At 42.5% G+C, this 19727-nt stretch overlaps 1 protein-coding gene and 1 long non-coding RNA gene across 2 annotated transcripts in view; both read left to right on the forward strand.

Annotated features, from left to right (window-relative positions):
- Positions 1–762: 762 nt before the first annotated feature.
- On the forward strand, positions 763–4249 carry LOC116218127. The gene is made up of 2 exons (XR_004162691.2): positions 763–1201; positions 2779–4249. It is a non-coding gene; the product is annotated as an uncharacterized LOC116218127 (long non-coding RNA).
- A 1559-nt stretch (positions 4250–5808) lies between these two features.
- The window catches only part of gpc5a (glypican 5a), a 131892-nt gene continuing 117973 nt past the window's right edge, over positions 5809–19727 (forward strand). Inside the window, exons 1-2 of the mRNA XM_012840616.3 lie at positions 5809–6222; positions 10464–10625. Of these exons, the coding sequence (XP_012696070.2) occupies positions 6075–6222; positions 10464–10625 (310 nt within the window). The 5' untranslated portion in view covers positions 5809–6074. The remainder of the gene's footprint in view (positions 6223–10463; positions 10626–19727) is intronic.

The following is a 19727-nucleotide window of genomic DNA, read 5'->3' on the forward strand; positions in this document are numbered from 1 at the left end:
TCTAGGAGAAAATAAAAGGGTACAGGGTAAGAAAAGGAAAAAAATGGTTGCAGGGATACATAATGCAAAACTGAATTGAGTAAGATGTGGTCTCATCTATACATTCATATCTGGAAGTGAAGAGAGAAGGACAACTAAAATATATAAAATAACTTTTAAATGGAAAAAGCACCATGTAAAACTCGAAACATTTTTGAGGTCAACCCCCATAAGTAGGGTTGTTGCCTGATGGAAAAATTGTCTTACCAAAGAATACTTGCTTTTCACTATGGATAAGTATACCAGCACTTGCTAATATAGGCATACTTATCAATTTCTGTAATTGTGGATGCAACAGAAATAGTTCCCTGTACTGCTTCAATTGTTAGAATTGTTATGGGTGAAATAGTAAAACAAAAGTAAATACGTTTTTTTTTTAAAGGAAAAATATATTAAAGATTTCATATATGTGTATGCTCACAGGGAATACAAATAAACAGGATTTGACACATTTACAGATGTATACTATTCAATCTGCGCTGTTGGGTACAATATTGGTTAACTAATAAAACCGTTATTATTTAAATCCTAATAATCCAAAAAGAACTTAAAAAAGAACTATATTAATACGAAAAACTCCTGGAGGAGTTTACAGATGCAGCCCAGTGTCATGTAATTTGCCTTTTTTTCTGACAATTGGCTCCATCTTTCCTCTTCGCACCCTGGAGTAGCAAGGAAAGCACAAGGCATTTTATGCCTTTCACAATTCAAAGCAAAGCCAAATTATGTGCATTAATAACAGTCTCAAACATTTTTATTTTCACTTAAAGATTCTTTACGTTGTAAGGAAAAAAACACAACTCTTAAACATGGGCTCTAATGAAGACATCGGGGCTACTGTGTTCAACTATTTCCCCCTTTCCTCCAACTCTTTTTTAGGATTGGTGGAGGGTAAAGATCGGAAGTAGTTTATTTATGCTAATGAAGGAGTTGGGGGTTGTAGATATTTACGTTCAACGGGAGCCGCCCTTCATTCACCCACATGGTTATAGGCAGGTTGTATTCGCGCCACTTTCGCAATTTACTATGATTTACAAAGTCCGGTCGGGGCGCATTTCACACTCGTTTGGATTTGCTTCATGCCCTCTACTTCAGCATAATAGCAAATTAAAAGTTTGCGGCGTACTTTTCGCACATTTGCCTGTAACGTTGACAGTAAACGGTAAGTGTGTGCAAGTGAGTGAAGATGGTGGATTTCACTGGTGAGTGTCTTACTGTGCGTTATTGACAAGGAACCTGTTGTTAATTTTTTTTACTGCGGTGGACTTGTATTTGAGTCATCTTTTTCTTCCCACGCTTCCATGGATTACCCGGAATTTGGATTTTTCCGCGACCCTTTCGGGAATTATTTGATCGGCGATAAAAACAATGTAGTATGAGGCGCATGGTATCCCTCTCCTCCTCCATAGTTGTGAGAATGAGGGAGATTTGAAAAGCGTGCTGCTGCTGGGTTCGCTGCAGTGCCCCCATGAACTTAGTTTATGTGAAGACTGCTCCTGACTTGATATACTTTGGTCATTCTTTGGTGGCTACGATGGAAATCTATTTTAGTACCGTAATTTAGTTATTTTCTTGATATCTTCTGTGTGCAGTGGCGTGTGAGTTAAAGTGCCTCTAGAACAAAGCAGTAGCACATGGGGCAGCTGTAGGCCGCGCGCTCTCCAGTTAGCTACATAGCATGCTAGCATATGATGAGATACTGGGGGTTAAATATAGCATCACATAGTTTTAGGATTATAGCGCCTTTACTTAACAGACCAAGTAACACATACCATTCCTTCTCATTTTGGTTGCCGTAAAATGAATTACGAATGGTTTTAAATAGACTTGATCACCGGTTAGCAAGCTAGTTAGCTAGGGAGCTAGTTAGCCTGCTCTTGATGGGGGCTGGGGGCATTATGCCATGTTGACTACATGTCTAGCTGGCTACCATGTCTCATTTGCGGCGCACAGGCATTCTACAGATAACAATATTCGTACTAAATTCCTTGAATAGGTTGGTAGTATTATATTTTGTGCCACATCGTAGTTTATTTAGTTTTATGAAGTTGGCATGCTTCAAAAGATTTGCCAGGTTAGCCAGCTAGCTCATGTTGTCAACCAGTGCTGGCCACTGCTAAGTAAGGCGCGAGCCGTTTCTCAAGACACGAGTGGTCGTCTTGCGTTTGCCTCTGTTATCGCCATGTAATACTTCCCACCAAGTGTTTGCATAGTCTACCTCACAGATACTCAATTCAAGTAGACGAAGCCTTATTTTAAGTGTGGTTTAGTGCAAAATAATTCAGGCTTGCGGACTCAGAGGCGCCATGTTAGTGCAGACCGTGGGGGAGGGGTGAGTACTGATGCTTTCCAGTACGCAGGCGTGGGATTCACCGACAACGCGGGCCGCAAGCTGCGCAATTCATTCATGTTTTCGTCTTCGTGCGATAACTTGAGCTGTAAAAGTGCAGTTCGTTATTTGGTTTGGAAATGAACTGCGACAATTCCCTATTTATATCGCATTTGCTGGATATGAACATTGTTTCACTTAATAGCGATTGGGGAAAATAAATACCTTGATGCCTATTGTGACATGTGCAGTAGGCCTGCCATGAGGTTGTCAAACATAAACGTTTTGAAACCTAGACGTATTTGCCAACACAGTAACCCAAACAAGGATATTGGTTAACTGCTTACTGGCTACTTTTATAACATGCCCATATGCAATAATCGTAATTTTACTCCTTTTTTTTCTTCCAGAACTTTCGTGATGTTCTCTCGTCAAGCAATTCGTCACTGTTGAATACTCAGTTTGCCGTATTGACCCATGGATGAAAGCCCTTGCAGAATTTCACCGTTTGCAGTCACAGTATTGCCAAAGTGCTTACAGTGCAGGTAGTACTATGGAATATCTACTGCAGTGGAGGCACTTCTAGCAATACTCTGGCCATGGCGAACTAGTGTTGGAATTTTGATGTTCATGTTGACACCTTCAATAACAACTTTGTGCTAAGGTGCATCTAGTGCAGATAGTGGAGTAGACTAGCACCTACTGCCCTAAGTGCTCCTTCTGGCATGAGGGCCTGTTATATGCAACTAAATACACGTGGAAATGTTGTCTTCTGTTGTCACGTTAATTCCTTAATTTTTGCAGTTCTCTGCTAGTTTTGCATAGTTGCACTACAAGAAAACATGAGTTGTGCAAATCTATGCAAAACTGATGGTGGCCTGCTTTGTTCACCACCTTTCCCCCCAAAAAACAAAACTTTAAAAAAAATTGGTGTGTGGGTGTATGATTGGTGTCCCATATTCATGCTGGTGTCCCCCCTCCATCCCTAGTCCTTCTTTACAGATGTGTGTTGTGTGAAATGAGTTTCAGCAGTGCTAAAGTGCTTATAGTGCAGGTAGTTTTTAAAGTCCTCTACTGCAGTGTGAGCACTTGAAGTACTTCTAGCTATGTGCGTCTGGATGGGAACACCATGGTGTCGGACCCACTCCTTATCCGCTGGCCGGGTACTGCTAGTTTTGCTGGTTTGCAGTCAGCTTTAACAGATGGATGCTGTGCAAATCCATGCAAAACTGACAGTGACGGCAAATTGACTCCAAAACTGTTTAATTGTGTTTGTGGTCCCTTTCTGCGCAGGTTGGGATAGGTGGCAATGCTGTGCACTGGAAAGGTATTGCACTTGTCCCGGCCTGTTGAGGATTGAGGAGATTATGCCCCTGATGTAAAATGCTTGACTTTGTAGTATTGCATTAATGTTTCTCTAAAATGCATGATTGGGTATTTAAAAAAGAATTTGAATAAAACTGCTACAACATGCACGGTTTCTCTACTGTGATATTAAATATTGGTGTGAAGGGGTACCATTGTGTATGTGACTATATTTCTGAGAGGCTTTCATTTTGTTGTCTGTTTATGAATGCATGAAGTCTTTTGTATTGAGTGAATATTACAGTTTTTACTTTTTAATAAAATAAAATCTGAATTTAATTTGAGCCAATCAGATGTGCGCTTCACTATTTTGCCCTTGGATGGGAAGTGCAGAATCTGTGGAAAAGTATTCAAATTCTAGATTGTTTGTATAAATTCTGCAATCTGAAAAGCATTGAATTGTCCTCAAGGAATTGTTCAGGCTTTTGTATTTATCTCTGGGACAAACAAATGCTACAATGCTTACTTTTTTATATACTGTTGTTTAATGTAGCCTAAATAAATTGTCATTGAGAAGTAAACGTTTCTTGTGTTATTCATAATGAACATTCTTCTGTGGGGCAAAGGTATGTGCATGTAAAAAGAGTGAAGTGTGTTAATGCAATAGTACCTACATGATCTGGAAAATCTTGTGTTTCTCCTAGCGGTGTAATTTGGAAATTTCAGACACGTGCTGGAAATTATGTTTTACTACCAGGGGTATGAAATCGAATACGTTATTATGAACGTGATCAAATTGCATGTATTTCAATGCAGAGTATATGACGGAGACAATATAGTGTGGCCTGTAATGTACAATACTATTTTCAAGTGGATATATCAGGTGGTGTCCTGTAGCCTACGTGTAGAGAAGTTTGACACAAAACTCCCCCTGTAAATAACGTCTAGAAATGCTACGAGCGTGCAATGAGGATGTGGGTAGCCCGGTAGTTAACAGGTCTCACCATTTGTGGTTGGCCTTGTACTAGCCGTTGGCTATTCTACAGATGGTTTAGTCCAATCCAATTAAGCGACTGCAAAGTGAGCTAAGTCACCCTGTTAGTCGGTGTTTGTTTTACGATCCATAACATGTAAAGCACACCCTTTGAGGCACCCGTATATGATTATGGCCTTAAAAAGTCCTTCCTGTGTATTAAATATCCACCCCACAAATTATTTAAAGCAGAGCGTTTTCATTGCATTTTGAACTCGAGGACGTGCAAATTATGCAGTCTATTAGCAGCACGATTTGTCGCTGATGATGATGGCTTCAAACCCTATCATGATAACACGAACCCTAAAGGCATACATATGAAAATGTGTCTTTTGGGGATGCTTGGAATTACTACATACATACATACGCACACAGACCCACACAGACATATATATATATATATATATATATATATATAAAATACAAAAAAAAACCACACTTATTTAGTTAGCATATGCCTTGGGTCATCTGTTGACATATCACTTCGAACCTTTTTCGAATTATTAGTTTACTATTAATTTAGTTATTTTCCAGCTATAAACTGGGGCCACCATGTACGTTGAGTTACAATATAATTAATATTAGTTTCTGTGCTTTAAGATTTTGTCGTGGACTGCGGCCACTAAGATGTCAATGGTAGCCTACAGGGCTGCATTTAAGTAAACAAATAAATAAACGGATCCTTAGTGCTTTTTACAGTCATTGAATCAAATACAAATGGAATTTGTAGAGCATCGCTACTTTCACATGCTTCTAAATATATATGCAATTTCCCCTTTTACCCAACAGGTGGCTCTTTGGTACATTTCATATTCAGAGTCAGGTAGGAGTTATTCAAAATGCATCGAACTGAAGTCAATAAGAAACATGCAATGTAGTCGTTATAAGCGAAGCAAATAAAAGTTGCACTCTGATATTATTGTGAAAAATGTAGTGATCACTGGGATCCATGCGCAGTTCTTCATAGGTTTGTGTTGTCGCTGTAGTCGGACATTCCCTCAATGTAAAGGATAGCGTCCGCATGATGGCTCTGCTTACCTTAGGTAGACTGGGAGCCAACACTGAGTTCTCTTGTCAAACTACAGATGCCGCCCATTTTCCCTTGACAGCTCCCACCATTGCCAATTGTGTCCAGCATGCTGCCCGCGACACCAATTTCTTGTAACTTGGGAGTGAACGAAATACCACCGATGTGATTTCCACATCCAAGAACTGAAGACTTCGTATGTGATACTGCGACAGTACCCCCAAAAGACGAAGTGAATTGCTTTTGTGCGTTTGAAACCTGGAACTGGAACTTCTCAAAGGGTTACGGCGTTTTATTTGAAGAGAACCGAAGATTTTGATCCTAACGTTACTTCTCTTAAGATGGGAGCACATTCATTGATATTTTGTATGTTTGCAACCTTAACGTGCTTAAGTCTGGAAAGCCCCCCAAACTGCGATGAAGTACGCAAAGTTTTTCAACAGAGACAGATCGGACCGGTGCAATCCTTACCTGACAAACCGCGGAAAGGTATGAACGACTTTGTAATTCAATTTACCTAACCATCTTAAATAAACCTATATAGCTGAGATATTTTACCTCGTGGAATGCTAAAATCTTTCTCCATCTAGCCTCTTATTTCCTTCATAACAGTTCTGATTGTATATCCATAAACTTAGCTGGAGGTGGTTAAGTTACCAATAAATCATAAAAGGAACCTTGTTACACTTAAACAGCCAAGTCGCCGTTTACATACTCTATCAAACGTCGAATGTCTGTATTGCTAGCCACTAGCCATCTTGATGACAACTTTTAAGAATTATTTGCTTAAACATGGACAAAAACAGACTCACTGTGGGCACAGCCTGAGTTTTTAGGTCATAAACGTGTCATAAACGTGTCATTACAGTTGAGTCAATGTGTCTTGGCAAAGATAACAGATGTATGCATAATGGTGATGTTAAGTATCTAAGCAGGTGTTTATTAGATTCAGTAAACTAGTGACAATTAAAGATATTTAATTTTTTAAGCCTGTGTCTCAGTAGAGGGAAAATTGAACAGCCACTAGGTCGCTTTGCGCTCTGTATTTCAAACCATAAGCTACATTCAAGCAGTTTGAACACCCCCCCACATCCCATAACAATAGTCCATGACATTTACGATGGCCCATCTTAGACTAGACAATGCACTTGACTTAAGAGCATAACAGCAATTAGTGGCACAATAACATTCACTCCTGTTTACACAGCTGTAACCCAACAGAGGCTTATTGCTGCAGTGTTTGACTTGGGTTCTCCTCAGGCCACAGGATTTTGCTGATGGCCTGTTTGGATGGATTGAAGTCTAGTCTGTAGCGCTGCGGAAGTAGGAAAGGCAAACTCTGGGAACTTAATGGACGTTAAGTGGGGCTGATACTATGCTGGACAAATATAAAAGAGGTTTATTTGGGAGATCAAAGTGATACCTTGTAAAACAACTTTTTTTGTGGATACTTTTTTTCTTGTTTGGTTTAGGGAGTAGTTCTTAAAAGCAAAATAAAGGATGTCCAGTTTATGTTTTCATGGATCATCAAAGGCATTGAGGACGGTGAAACTTGAATGTGGATTTGGAAAGCATTAGAAGCATGTAATTCAAACTAGTAGTATTAGTATTATGATTAGTATTATCATCAGATCACGTTGGGTGTCAGAAATGTGTTTTTGCTTGACAAAGTCGGCCTGTACTATGAAGAATTCCGCTTTGCAATATACTGCTCAAGTCAAGTCAAGTCAACGCTGGCTTTTCTTCTTGACAGGCACGGCAACAGTTGAACTACAATAGAGTCCGGGCAGTGTTTTCATTTACTTTAATTTGTAATAGGAGGACAGTCTACTTGAGCACATCAGAGACTGATGTTGGCTGTGGCATGTCTTAAGCTCTGCTGTAGGACTGATCTAGCCACCAACACTGCAGACTAGTGTGGGCAGAGGGCATTGAGTTCCTCAACTTTTCCTCCACCGCAAATAGTCTGCTGAAGAATCTGATAATGGTTGACTTTGGGAGCAATGCCACATTTAACTGTTTTAATTACATTTCTGTTTAATGTCTATCTAATTTGTGCAAGAGTGTAGCCCAGGAAAAATACTGGCCCTTGTACGCCTACGGTTCCTAGTCAAATCGCATAATGTAATCTCTGCGGGTCTGTGCACAGGATCCATTATGTTTATAGGGTGTATTTTGGGGAATGTTATTAGCTTTTTGTTAGTCATTACAGGGATGGGGCATATAAGTGGGCTTATTTTTCTTTACCTTGCATCTAAAATGCAAGACTTGCCATGAGAGTATAAGCGTATGTCCAGGTAGGAGTAATAGAGTAATTTAGGCCAGATTTAGGCCAGACCCAGTCCACACTGTTGAATTTGAGTTATTAATCTTCTACTCAAGTCCACCATCCTGCATACAAACATAGATACATATGAATATACAGCCAATGTTTGCCCCACTTTTAAGGAATAAAAACTTAAACACATAATATAGCAAGCTGACATCTAGACTAACATGCATGACTAGCCTATATGTACCCTATACACACATGCTTTTAGAGGTATTGAAAGTGGTCATGCAAATTTTGTCTAGATATCAGAGCATCCATTGCATTCATACCCTGCTATATTTGAGCACCCATTGAAGCATTGTTATGTTTTTTTTTGACACACAGGCCATTAAAGCATTAGGGATGTATCACCCAAGAACATCTCTGAGCCAATGAAAAACCTCTTGCAATACCCAAACATGGATCTCCCAGTAAACATAGGTATCTCAGGCAACTGCATGATTTATCCTTATTGCAAGAGAGTGAATGTACATGAACCAGCAAGCCGTGAAGCACTGACTGGTCGAATTATGTTCTACTTCATTAACCCTCTCAAAGCTCTCTTCTAGGACGCCTAACAATAACCTATAGACATTTGAAATGAGAGTGTTAGCTGAGGCCAAGAAACAGAAGACTTTCAATCTGGCCTCTGTCTCTGGAGTGAACCGCTTGCAGTGTTCACTTGAATGTTTTTACTTTAATTTAACCTCTTGAGTCAGACCCATTTATTTCTGTAGGTTAGCATTACTTGGCAGTGGTGTGAAAGACTCTGACGAAAACGTTTCTTATAAACCAGCAGTTGCACTCTATAGCCTGTGGTCTCAGAGGCTCATAAAATAAACTGTCTACCCTTTTCAAACGGGGCCTTTCACATCTCACGCCCCCCCCCCCAAAAAAAAACCAAATCATAGCCTAGCTGTCCGGGTGTCTGAGGCACATGGCTCGCAAGCGCAAGCTAGTCCAGGGGAATGGCTTTACATTTTTTTTGTTTTGATTTTATCAATCTGGGATCTTTTTCGGGTAATGCCTCTTTCCAATGTGTGATAATGCTGCTGATGTGTGTCTCATCAAAGACTTGTGGACTTAAAAGGCACGGTTCAGACCAGGAGAGTGTGAAACCAGGCTACGGAAACGGGCTCTCTGTGAAGGCTGCTTTTCCCCTCATTTGGGGAGTTTTCAACTTAAGTAGCTCTCCGTAGGTGTGTGAAAACCTTTGGGCAGCCCCAGTCTGTGGGGTGAGTGTGGGGTCAGTTTGGTAGGAGCAGTATTCATGACTTTCATGAAAACATCTCTTTGATGGAAAAGTAAGAGTGGGAGAAGGAGAATCCATTCAAACTTGTGTATGAGCTAAACAAGAGAAAAACAAACCATTAGTTGCTTCAACTAAGAAAAATTGCGGAGGGTGGAGTACGAAAACAAGAGCAAAAATTCCACCGTCTGCTGATAAACAAGAACAAATCAATCTTAACAAAAGAGGGTTTCTGTGGCGGATAAGGGGAAATACTTCTGGGAAGTAGTTTGGTGGGGAGGGGGAAAAAACCTGAGGCGCTTTCATGTCATCTTATCAACACCAGTCAGAATTCCTTTTCCACGTGCCACCTCCTGCGTCTCGCCCTCAGGACATCCAAAACGGCACGGAGGGAAAGGACGATACCGTCTCTGCGAGTGTTGTCCCTGCAAGTCCAAGGACTCCTTTCACAAAAAAGGGGGTCCTTCTGCCATCGGCACAACATAATGTCTTCACTGTCCTCCACATGTGAGTGTGGATTGTTCTCAAAGAGCACGCAATGGAAATAAAAAAAAATCTAAGCCCGTCAGTTTGTGCGGGTGATAAGGAGGCTGATCACCTCAGAGATTTGCCCCAGTGTTGTTCCAGTCACCAGCTTGTTTGAGCATGCAGACAGCACAGCAACTGAGTCTGAGTTTACAGCCTCCTCTTGCATGCCTGAATCGCTTAAGTGATGGTTGTCTGCCTCTGGTTGAATCCTCTGACGTGATGAGAGGCAGAAAACTTGGAGTGAAAAGTAGGTCATAGCTGAGAGATAACAGGACAGCTTGTAATATCTGAGGGGGCTAAATCACACCTGAGCTGATTTAGCATTGGCAGGCATACGTATTTCATTGCGTGTTCGACTGATGGGGGTCCAGAGAAACCGAACCGAATCAAAAATGTTCAAAGACTGTTCAGTCAAAATGACGAGTAAAGCAGTAAAAAAGCCCAAAAATATTAGAAATAAAAATATTGGCTGGGTTTGATCCATCTTGCACTTTCCCATTCATTCAAATCTTGTGGCAGTTTTCTTGCATCCAAAAAAAGAGCTACCTTACAGTAAAGGCATGGCAACAGAAGCCCTGACCTTGCGGTAACACCATTTGAGCCTTATTAAAACGTAGTCATGTCTGAACTCCACCTCCCCAGGTAATGACCTCCAGGTGTGCACGTCCAGGAATCTGACCTGCTGCACCAAGAAGATGGAGGAACGCTACCAGGTGGCCGCTCGCCGCGACATCCAGAACCTTCTCCAGATGTCCAGCTCCCCGCTGAAGTTCCTCATCTCACGGAACGTGGCCGTGTTTCAAGGTGAGTGCCACTTGTTGAGTGTCCGAGTCCATACAGTATGGTTTTTTGTGTGTGTGTGTGTGTAGGCCTACATGACCTTCTGGTATACAGGGCTCTCTCTCTCTCTCTCTCTCTCTCTCTCTCTCTCTCTCTCTCTCTCTCTCTCTCTCTTTCTGCGTGAGAGAGAGTGATGGTGTGAAGCTGGCCAGCTGGCAGCCTCCGAACTGTGCGCCGCCCTGTGTGTTTTCTCTGCCTCTGCGGGGCCTGATGTGGAGATTAGTTTGGCCCTCAGCTATGGAGCGTGTTCAGGCCCAGCAGAGGCTCCTGAAGGATGAGCCTGTTAATTGGGCGTTCCTCTAATCAAATTGTCAGTACCGCCATTTCCTGGTAATTAAGTTTCTCACTTAAATCCAATTTTCGATGCTCGATGTGACATTGAACAACAATGGTCAGAAGCTGGTGAACATTGCACTTTGGGGAGTAAAAATAAGGAGGACTAGTTCAGGGACTACAAAAGTTGTGTCAAATTTAGGAAAAGAAAATAACAGTATTATTTAGTTTTCAGTGTGTTTGTCCTAAGTGGTATGCACACTTAAAGCATTCAGGTAAACTTCCATGACGGTCGGCACTCATGGAGGTCTATGCCAGCTGCCACATTAAACCCTTTCGTCTGTGTAATGTCTGCTCGCAGGTGCCTGCCTCATACAGTTTTAAAAGTCTCTCTGTGGAATGATAACCTCCATTTGAACCGCCCATCAAAAGACAAACCTGGCCAACCAGTAATCTCTGGACTGGAAAGGGCTTGTATTAGAGAGACAGCCTGTTTCTCAGCAGCAGAAGAAGAAGGCCTCTCTTTAGTCGTCGCTAATGCTCAGGGGAGAGGTCGGCTCTTGTTTCTCTCTCCTGGCGGCGCGGGGACTTGGGTTACTAATGGCGATAATTCCCTGTCAGCCACTTCACTTTGGGCACGGGCCACACGGAGTGAGGTGGAGGCACGCCGATGCCACTGACGCACGCTGATGCACGCTGTTGCACGCTGTTGCACGCTGACCTTTGTTTGTCATTTGCGGAATACGTATCCCCCTCCCCCCGCGCTTCCCTGTTTTGCATATGCAGTAATGATTTGTGAAGGGGACCGGGAAAAGCATGTCTGTGTGGGTGTTGGATTGCTGGGATGCCGTAAAAGATTTGAAAAGAAGAATCGGTTTCATGTACACTCTGCATTTCTCATTATGTACTTTTTCATTCCCGTTCATGGATTTAGGTCCTATTTGTTTACATTTCTACCAAACATCATTGTTAAATTATAAGTTAGTTACATAATTGACCGCACATAAGGGCCAAGATGACTTGGGCTCGGCTACATCATTGTCTTGCGTGAGTCTCCATCAATAAGTTACCAAGCATCTCAGCAATGTTCCCCCAAACATGACCTCAGTCAGACATGACTTAAGGCTACTGATTTGTTCAGTCTTGGCTGCCTTACAGGCTAGCAGTGATGGACACACCAGACTCAGGTGTGGAAAACCTCCTCTAGCCATCGTCTGTACTGTAGGACGATTTTAAAACCACATAAACTAAAAACTTTATTAGTAAGATACTTCAACCACTTTAGTTCTCTCCGAGTCTCTCTCTCTATGTCTGGTGTGTGAGCGTGTGTGTGTGTGTTTATCCGTGTAGCATTTTAAAGACCAGCATTTATCTGCTTTGTGCCTATTTAAGTGACTGAAAGATTTACAGTGTTATGCATAACAGTCACCATGGTGTTTGGTGAACCTCTGCACGTACACCAGGTTTCTGTTGCAGGGTGTGCCCTGATGTTGTTGTCTAATCACAAGATGTGCTTTATAAGATTATACCCACATTATAGCAGCTGTACCTTTACGCCCACAACACTTTCAAAGCAACAATCACTTTAAAGAAGTAAAAACCCTAACATCTTATTTAGCAATATTAAGTTACGGATATCAGGGGATGTGTTTTCAGAATGCGTACTGGCAATAACAATCTATGTTATTTAGTACAAACTACAGAAACTGTAAAGGCAATGACTGTTTCTACAGTTATTTATGTGAACAAACACAAGTCTATCTCTTGGGGATCCTTTCCATGTTGTCAGACACTTATAATAACTTTATGAACCTGTCATTGGTGAAAAACATGTGGTTTACTTTGACGCAGTTGCTTGCCCCATGGGGTTGCAATGTATAGCCGTTTTGCAGGTGCCGGTTACAGGGATCTAACTCAATACTCGACCGATTTCAATTGTTAATTGTCCTAGGTAAAAGTTTGGACCCCAAGGCATCTAAAAATGAAAAATCCTGAACTTTCCCTTTAACTATGACTGTTTCATAAATGATTGCTGTATTTTAGTCACCATACTAGAAATCTTTGCTGTCAGTGCTGACTGTCTCTGGTCTCGGGGAGGTTCGCACTCACTATTCTGTAACATGCGGTTTCATGTGGGAAGGAAGACACACAGAACTTTGCTGTGAATGACAGCTAAGTGAGCGTGGCAATTCGTTTTCGATTACAGATAGTTTGTCATCTGACATATTGCGAATTTTAAATATGTGTGAAAGAGACTCAAATTTGAATATATTTCATCTTAACCATTTATGATAACAAAAGCTTCAGTTTGATTGCTGGCATAACAATTTGTAAGATCAAAGAAGAACTATGATGTAAGTTACAGCCCAAGATGATGACTACCTTTTGTCAGGCTTAGTTACCCGTTATTTGTTATAGAAATCTTATGTAATGCCTGCCATCATGGCTAACCTGTCATGTGGATTACATTCTTCTGTAGCTCTCGTCCTGTTCAAAGGAGATATGTTCCAGACGTTCTATTAATCTTTCACAGCCATGCCTCCCTTTGACTCCACAGAAGGTGTGATGGCATAACTCACTCTACACACAGTCTACCTCTCGCCTCTCGCCTCATCCAGTTTCACGACCTCTCGGTTTCAGTAGCCGCTCTCAGGTTCCACCCAATGGGAGCAGCGACCTGTCATTGTGGTGTGACATGACAGCCCTGAGCGACGGCAAGGGTCGGTCCAGGATGACTCACTAGTTAAACCCTGTCCCGGGCTTGAACTGGCAGCACTGTCATCAGAAGGGAAGAGGCGAGTGGGTGCCAATCTGTCCCTACCATCTGTTGGTCCCTGGCTTCACTTGTCATGTCAAGTGTCTCATACATACAGATGATATTCAGATTGGATTTTGACAAGATCCCTTTGTACTTGGCCACATGAATGAAACTGAGTTAGTCGGCAAGAGATTGAGGGAGATATCCTATAGTATCCTTCCTTGCTTTACTAGCTTGAGGTAAAACTCAGTGCTTTTTCCTCAGATGATGTCAGGTAGGGTTATTATAGTAACTGGTATGTAGGTCCCCATTGTAGTTGGTGATGACAAATCGCCTATGTCTGAGCAATTTTGACTTGAATCAATTCAATATTTAACAGATATGAAGATTGTGGTAAGTATCTTCCATTTAAAGAAACCTCTCCAGGAAACTGATTGAAGATGTTCACATGCACTCCATAGCCCAGTCTGCTAAGCCTACTGGCTGGATAATCACGAAGAAGCACGAGTCTGTAACCAAGATGGGAAAATTTGAAGTTCTGTTCATTAACATTTTTGAACTGGAGCCTATACTGCATAGAGGGGTGATTATGATAAAACTACAACTTCTGCATAACATCAGTTCTATTGTGAGTTGGCAATGCCCGCACCACTATCATTTTGCTGGGGAGTAGTAAGGATGATGACTGGTGTGGCCTTGATACAGATGATTTTCAACATCTGGCTAAAATGCCCAGACTAACTGCCTACATCAGTCTGCCTTCATTACCTCACTGATGGTGGCGTAGTGGTGGTCACCCTGCCCGACATGTCCATTGTCAGCCGTGATTTGTTTTCGCCACAGACTCGACTCCCCTGGCCGTGGTGCACTGCTTTTGCCACCTGTTAATTAAAGGAGGTCACAGGTCAGTGGCTGACTCCAGCCCAGCAGGTCCTGAAGATGAAGAAAGGGCTAGTTGCCATGGGTAGATGACAAACCTGAGAGAGTGAGAGAGAAGGACGGAAAAAAAAGAAAAAAAAGAGCCAAGCGAAGCTTTGGCTCAGTGGGTTGCCGCATACTTGGGCTTTGTGAAAGTGATGTGGGAGGGCTGGGGTGTGTGTGTGTGTGTGTGTGTGTGTGTATGTATGTGTGTTTGGGGGGCGTCTTTACAACACTGGATTAAATATAAACACCGACCTAGATGCACTGAAGAACAAGCACGGGGGAGGGGAGGTGGTCTCAGATGTCTGCATTCTCAAAAAGGCCATGAGAAGAAAGAAAAAAAAAGCAGCATTTTGTCTTTTATTTTCTCTGGGTTGGCACACAGACGTGGGTGTCTATTGTAGGTTACATTGACAAGCAAAGACAGCAGCGGAGGATGACCACAGTCTTCCACCAGCTTACTTTTCCACTGAGACGACAAATTGAATCGATGGGAAAGGCTACAGTGACCGGCCCCGGGCAGGGAGAGGTGGACAGGCGGACAAACAATCCCACGCGTGGTTCTGGCTGGAGATCTGGGGCCTGCGGGGGTGCCGCTTGTTTTCCCAGCGCTCGTCTCTTCTTCCCCCGACCGCACGAGAGGTCATCAGTGGGAGCGGCACTGTGTCGTGTAGAGCGAAGAATGCTCTTTTATGGGCTGTGCCTCCATACCATCTTAACATGCATCGCAATGAGGTCAGCTTCTAGTCCTCTCCTTTTGTTGTGTGCAAGCTTTAAGATTTTAGGGGAAGAAAAAAAACCTCGTTTTGTAGCCTTTTTTATTACGCACAAGTCTCCTTTCAACAGTTGTCAGTGTGGTCACTCGCAGTGGCTCTCAGGCAATGGTGTTTTTCATCTTTTTAGTTTTTTTCATGCCATCGTTTTTTTTCCTTTCAGGCTTTCAGAGAGGCAGTGAATTACTCACCGTCCCCATCTGCTTCAAATAAAGATGCTTAATTGAAGGCCTTGTACATGACAAATGGGTACATTATATTGTCCTCTTAGCTTTTTTTCCCCCCCCTTGTCTCTTCCTGTGCCCGTGGCCCTTAATCCTCTACACGCTGCTCACGTGGCTGTTTTCCCTCAAATTAAAGCAGACATTCAGGATTGTTAACAGACTGCCGTACCGGTCCCATTTGTCTTGTGTTTTAATTATTTGGCCCCTTGTTCTACGTCTGTCTTTGCTTTCTGTCTTGGCTTGTCTTGACTTGTCTTTTTTTAGCCCCTTCTCCTTCACTCTGTAACATCCTCAACTCTCATAGGTAGTGTTGAGACCTTCTAAAAGTCATGCAATAACAGATTAGTTATGGCGAGTCGGAAAATTTGTCACGTGTCGTTGCTTTGACTCGATAGATCCTTGATCCCTTTTTTCTGTGAATGTCTGGCCAGTCTTTTAAGCATTGTTGTAGTGCATTCATTTTAACGGAAAAAGGTGTTCAACATGATAATCTTGTTTCATTGAAAGTGATAGGCCACTACTGATAAGCTACTGGGTTGTTGGAGACTCTTCCATTGTGAGACATGTAAGCCTAAAGCATTAGATTGTGCGTAGGTAAAAACAATAATAATTTGAAGGATAAGGAAGAATAAAAAGTCTGATCGAAAGCAATCTGCGGTTGATGAAATGAAATTCACTCAGGTAGATGAAACCTACAGTGTCAGATCACACAGGTGCATGTTTTCTTTCCAAAAACAAAAAAAAGAAAAATAAATAAATAAAAAAGGCCAAGCCAATCAGTTATAGCTCCTGCGTGGGAGGCTGTGTTCCCACCTGCCACTTTGCCTTATGTGTGGTCTCCGCACAAGAAAAGCATAATCATATAGCAGACAAACAAACTGAGTGATGGTCCTATTATAAGTCAGTGCTCTTTGACAGTTTGTTGATTTAGGACATCAGTGTGCCTCTCTGGTCTAGTCTCAGAAATGACTCTGACTCTGAATCTGCCTCCTCCATGGAACTTGTCACAGCTGCCAGATTTAGTGTGTCTGGAACAAAGTTCTGAATGAGCAGGCAGACCTGCCAAGCTATCTTGTGTAGATGCAGCAAGCCCTAACCTTTAGCATCGTCACTGTTTCATCTGGCATGTAGAATCGGGTGTGCTAAATCAAAGCTGGCTCCAAATCCAACTGGTAGGTTTTCTTTCACGAGAAGAATTATCATAGAGGCTTAACCCTGATTTATTCTTCAAGCTTTAACAAATTAAGAAAAAAAGTTCTTTGCTAAGACCGATAGTGTACGGTGGTACGGTGGGACGGTGGTACATCGCCTGGCATGAAAGCGTATGTTCCTTTTCAGTTTGTGAGCTACACTCTTTTATTAAGGCTATTGACCATTCTCATTCACTCTCATTCTTGTCTTCATAAATCATAAATCTATGCCAGGGGTAGGAGCAAATGCCTTCAAAAGATGCTACAATCGTGTCATGAATCAAGATAAGTTAAGTCTGATTAAATTAACGCCATTTTCATTAGCCATTTTAATTAGCCATTTTCATTAGCCATTTTTCCAATTCACATTTAATAACCATGAAATGCAGAAACTGTTGGCCACCTCGTTCAAGAAGTTCTAAAGTATTCATCTCAGCCTTTAGAAGAGTAAGCCACTGTGAAGAGATCTCCAATTAAAAGTTTCTGCAGGTTTGACAGTTATACTTTCAGTGTGTGTGTTGTTTTTTCATTTTTTTATTCTTGCTCTCTGAGAAATTTCTGAATCTGGTCTTTGAATTGTCTGATAAATGCTGAGGCACCAGCAGTGTGGCAAAAGAAAAAAGAATTGGGTCTTTTTTTATGTAGAAGAAAGCCCTCCTTTAAACTTAAGCGAGTATACATCTTCCTTATCAGGCAGCAGAGAGAAGGGGTGCAAGAAAAAAGAAACGAGAACAATGACTTTTCATTACTTCAACATCATTGAGTGCTCCCAGATGATAAAAAGCCATGTTATATGCATGACTTGTATTTTTTTTTATATGTCCCGTCGGCTCGAGTGGCATAACAATTCCTTTGTGGCCGTTTGAGATGCAGGAAGCCGTGCTGGCAGGAGACGCCATCCCCTCCGTGCTCGCCATGCATATGTGGCCACGGAAACTTTCTTTGCCCCGGCCGTCACGAGAGGACTTTTTGACTAATTGGCCTCGGTGGCGGGAAACAACAATGCCATGTGGGTGGTGCGCGATTCACCACATCACGATGCCCTGAATTCAGAGTGTGTGTGAGTGTGTGTGTGTGTGTGTGTGTGTGTGTGTGTATATATATATGTGTGTGTGTGAGTGTGCGTGTGTATCCTGGATTAACATTCCCTGGAGACACTGGAGGATATGGTTTGGAATTTCTCAAGCTCCACTGTATTATTTCTGGGGAGGATCTGGTATCAGCCTCCTTTGGACATTGTTGTGGTGTCGTAGAGGCCTCCAGTGATGAGACAGCTTCTTGGTTCAGGGGGTTCATGGTGATTTGCATGATTCAAATGAGATTAATGTGCAATGTGACCGCTTTTCTTTTATGAAGCTGTCAAGCTTTTTCTTTTTTTCTTTCCTTTTTTTTTCAACATTTTCTGTTTTGTTGATCCTTAATTGTTAAATTGGAAACATGCAAGAAAAACTGGGGGGGGGGGGGGGGGGGGGAGTTGAGCTATCGTGCTTCTTTTGAGTATTTCCAGCCTGTCCATCACCCAAGCAGTAAAGAAAATACATTTGGCACACTGCAGCAGATCCGCTGATGACAGATTCTGAAGTACACTTGTGCTCCTACCTCTTGTTGATTGACAAAAAACCCTCTTTTGAAATGCTTCCAGAACGTCACTCCAAATGGTCCTCCAAAGAGCCCTTGTTTTTACAAGGCAGATGCAGTGTATGGCTACTTCAGCCCGCTCTTTGTTGTGCATATTTCCAAACCTTTGGACTAGAGTATATGGGGGCATAAATCACTCCTGCCACCAGAGTAGTCTGTGGTTTACCCCCGCCCCGTTGTGATACTGGGTAATTTTTTGTGTGTGTATCCCTTGATCTTATGTAAATCTGGACTCGGATGTTTGGCAAGGCGAGCAATTTCACTGTGTGTGGTTTGGATGCCCTCACCCCGCCCCACCCCCCACCTCCTCCTCCTCCAAACAGTCCGGCCCGTTCGGCTTCCTCCATCATTTTCTCCCTGCACAGCGTCGGAGGGCAGGAATGCCTTTCATGGCACTGGTGAGTAGCTGAAGAGCGAGAGACGAAAAGCAGGTTGCCCATCTTCTGTTTCGTCCTCTGCGGTTAATTAGATCCTGTTGTTCGCTGAGTCACAAAAGAACCGCAATGAGAACATGGCTGCAGCCGTACCGCTAATGGTGGGTGCCAGGCCAGCCACTGGAGAGGGGGGGGGGGGGGGGGGGGTAGTAAAAGGGGCAGAACTTGGGCAGATAAGGCAGAGTGTTCAGCTGGGAGCGATTTCCCCCCTGTTACTCTAGTGGTTGGAGTGCCATCTTTTCTCTTCCTCGCCCTCTCGCCGCGTTGAAGAAGGTCTGGGGAAGGGCCAAGTGGCTCTCTGGACCCTGGAGTGTTGCTCTGACATTCATACAATTAGATTCAGGATTCATGGAGTGTGGAGATAGGCTGCTGTAGTCTGGAGAGGGGGGGGGGGGGGGGGGGGGGGGGATGGAGGCAGAGGGTTTAGCCTCCCTTGACTAAAATGCTGTTCAGGAGCATAACAGAAATGTATTTATGCTATAACCATAAACAAATAAATACATTTCTGCCAAATTAATAAATAAATAACGACACACATACACATACACATACATACACACATACCAGAGAAATCACCATATCCAGGATGATGGATTCTTCCTTGTCTGGGGTGAGAAAATGCAATCCTGCAAATTCCTGAGGCAAGACCGACTCTTTTCTTGAATACATTTAAACATGTATTTACACGCCTGAGAATTGAATTAAAAAAGGTCAGTTCCATAGTAGCTTTTCGTTTGCTATCAGTTAGAAGACAGGGATGTCCGCCTAGTCTAGCAGCAAGTTACTGGAGATTCCACTTTGGTTTTACAGTCTTTTCACGATGGTCACATAGAGGCCTTGATGAATGACTCAACC

This window comes from Clupea harengus, chromosome 21, assembly GCF_900700415.2.
Source record: "Clupea harengus chromosome 21, Ch_v2.0.2, whole genome shotgun sequence".
Lineage (NCBI taxonomy): Eukaryota > Metazoa > Chordata > Actinopteri > Clupeiformes > Clupeidae > Clupea > Clupea harengus.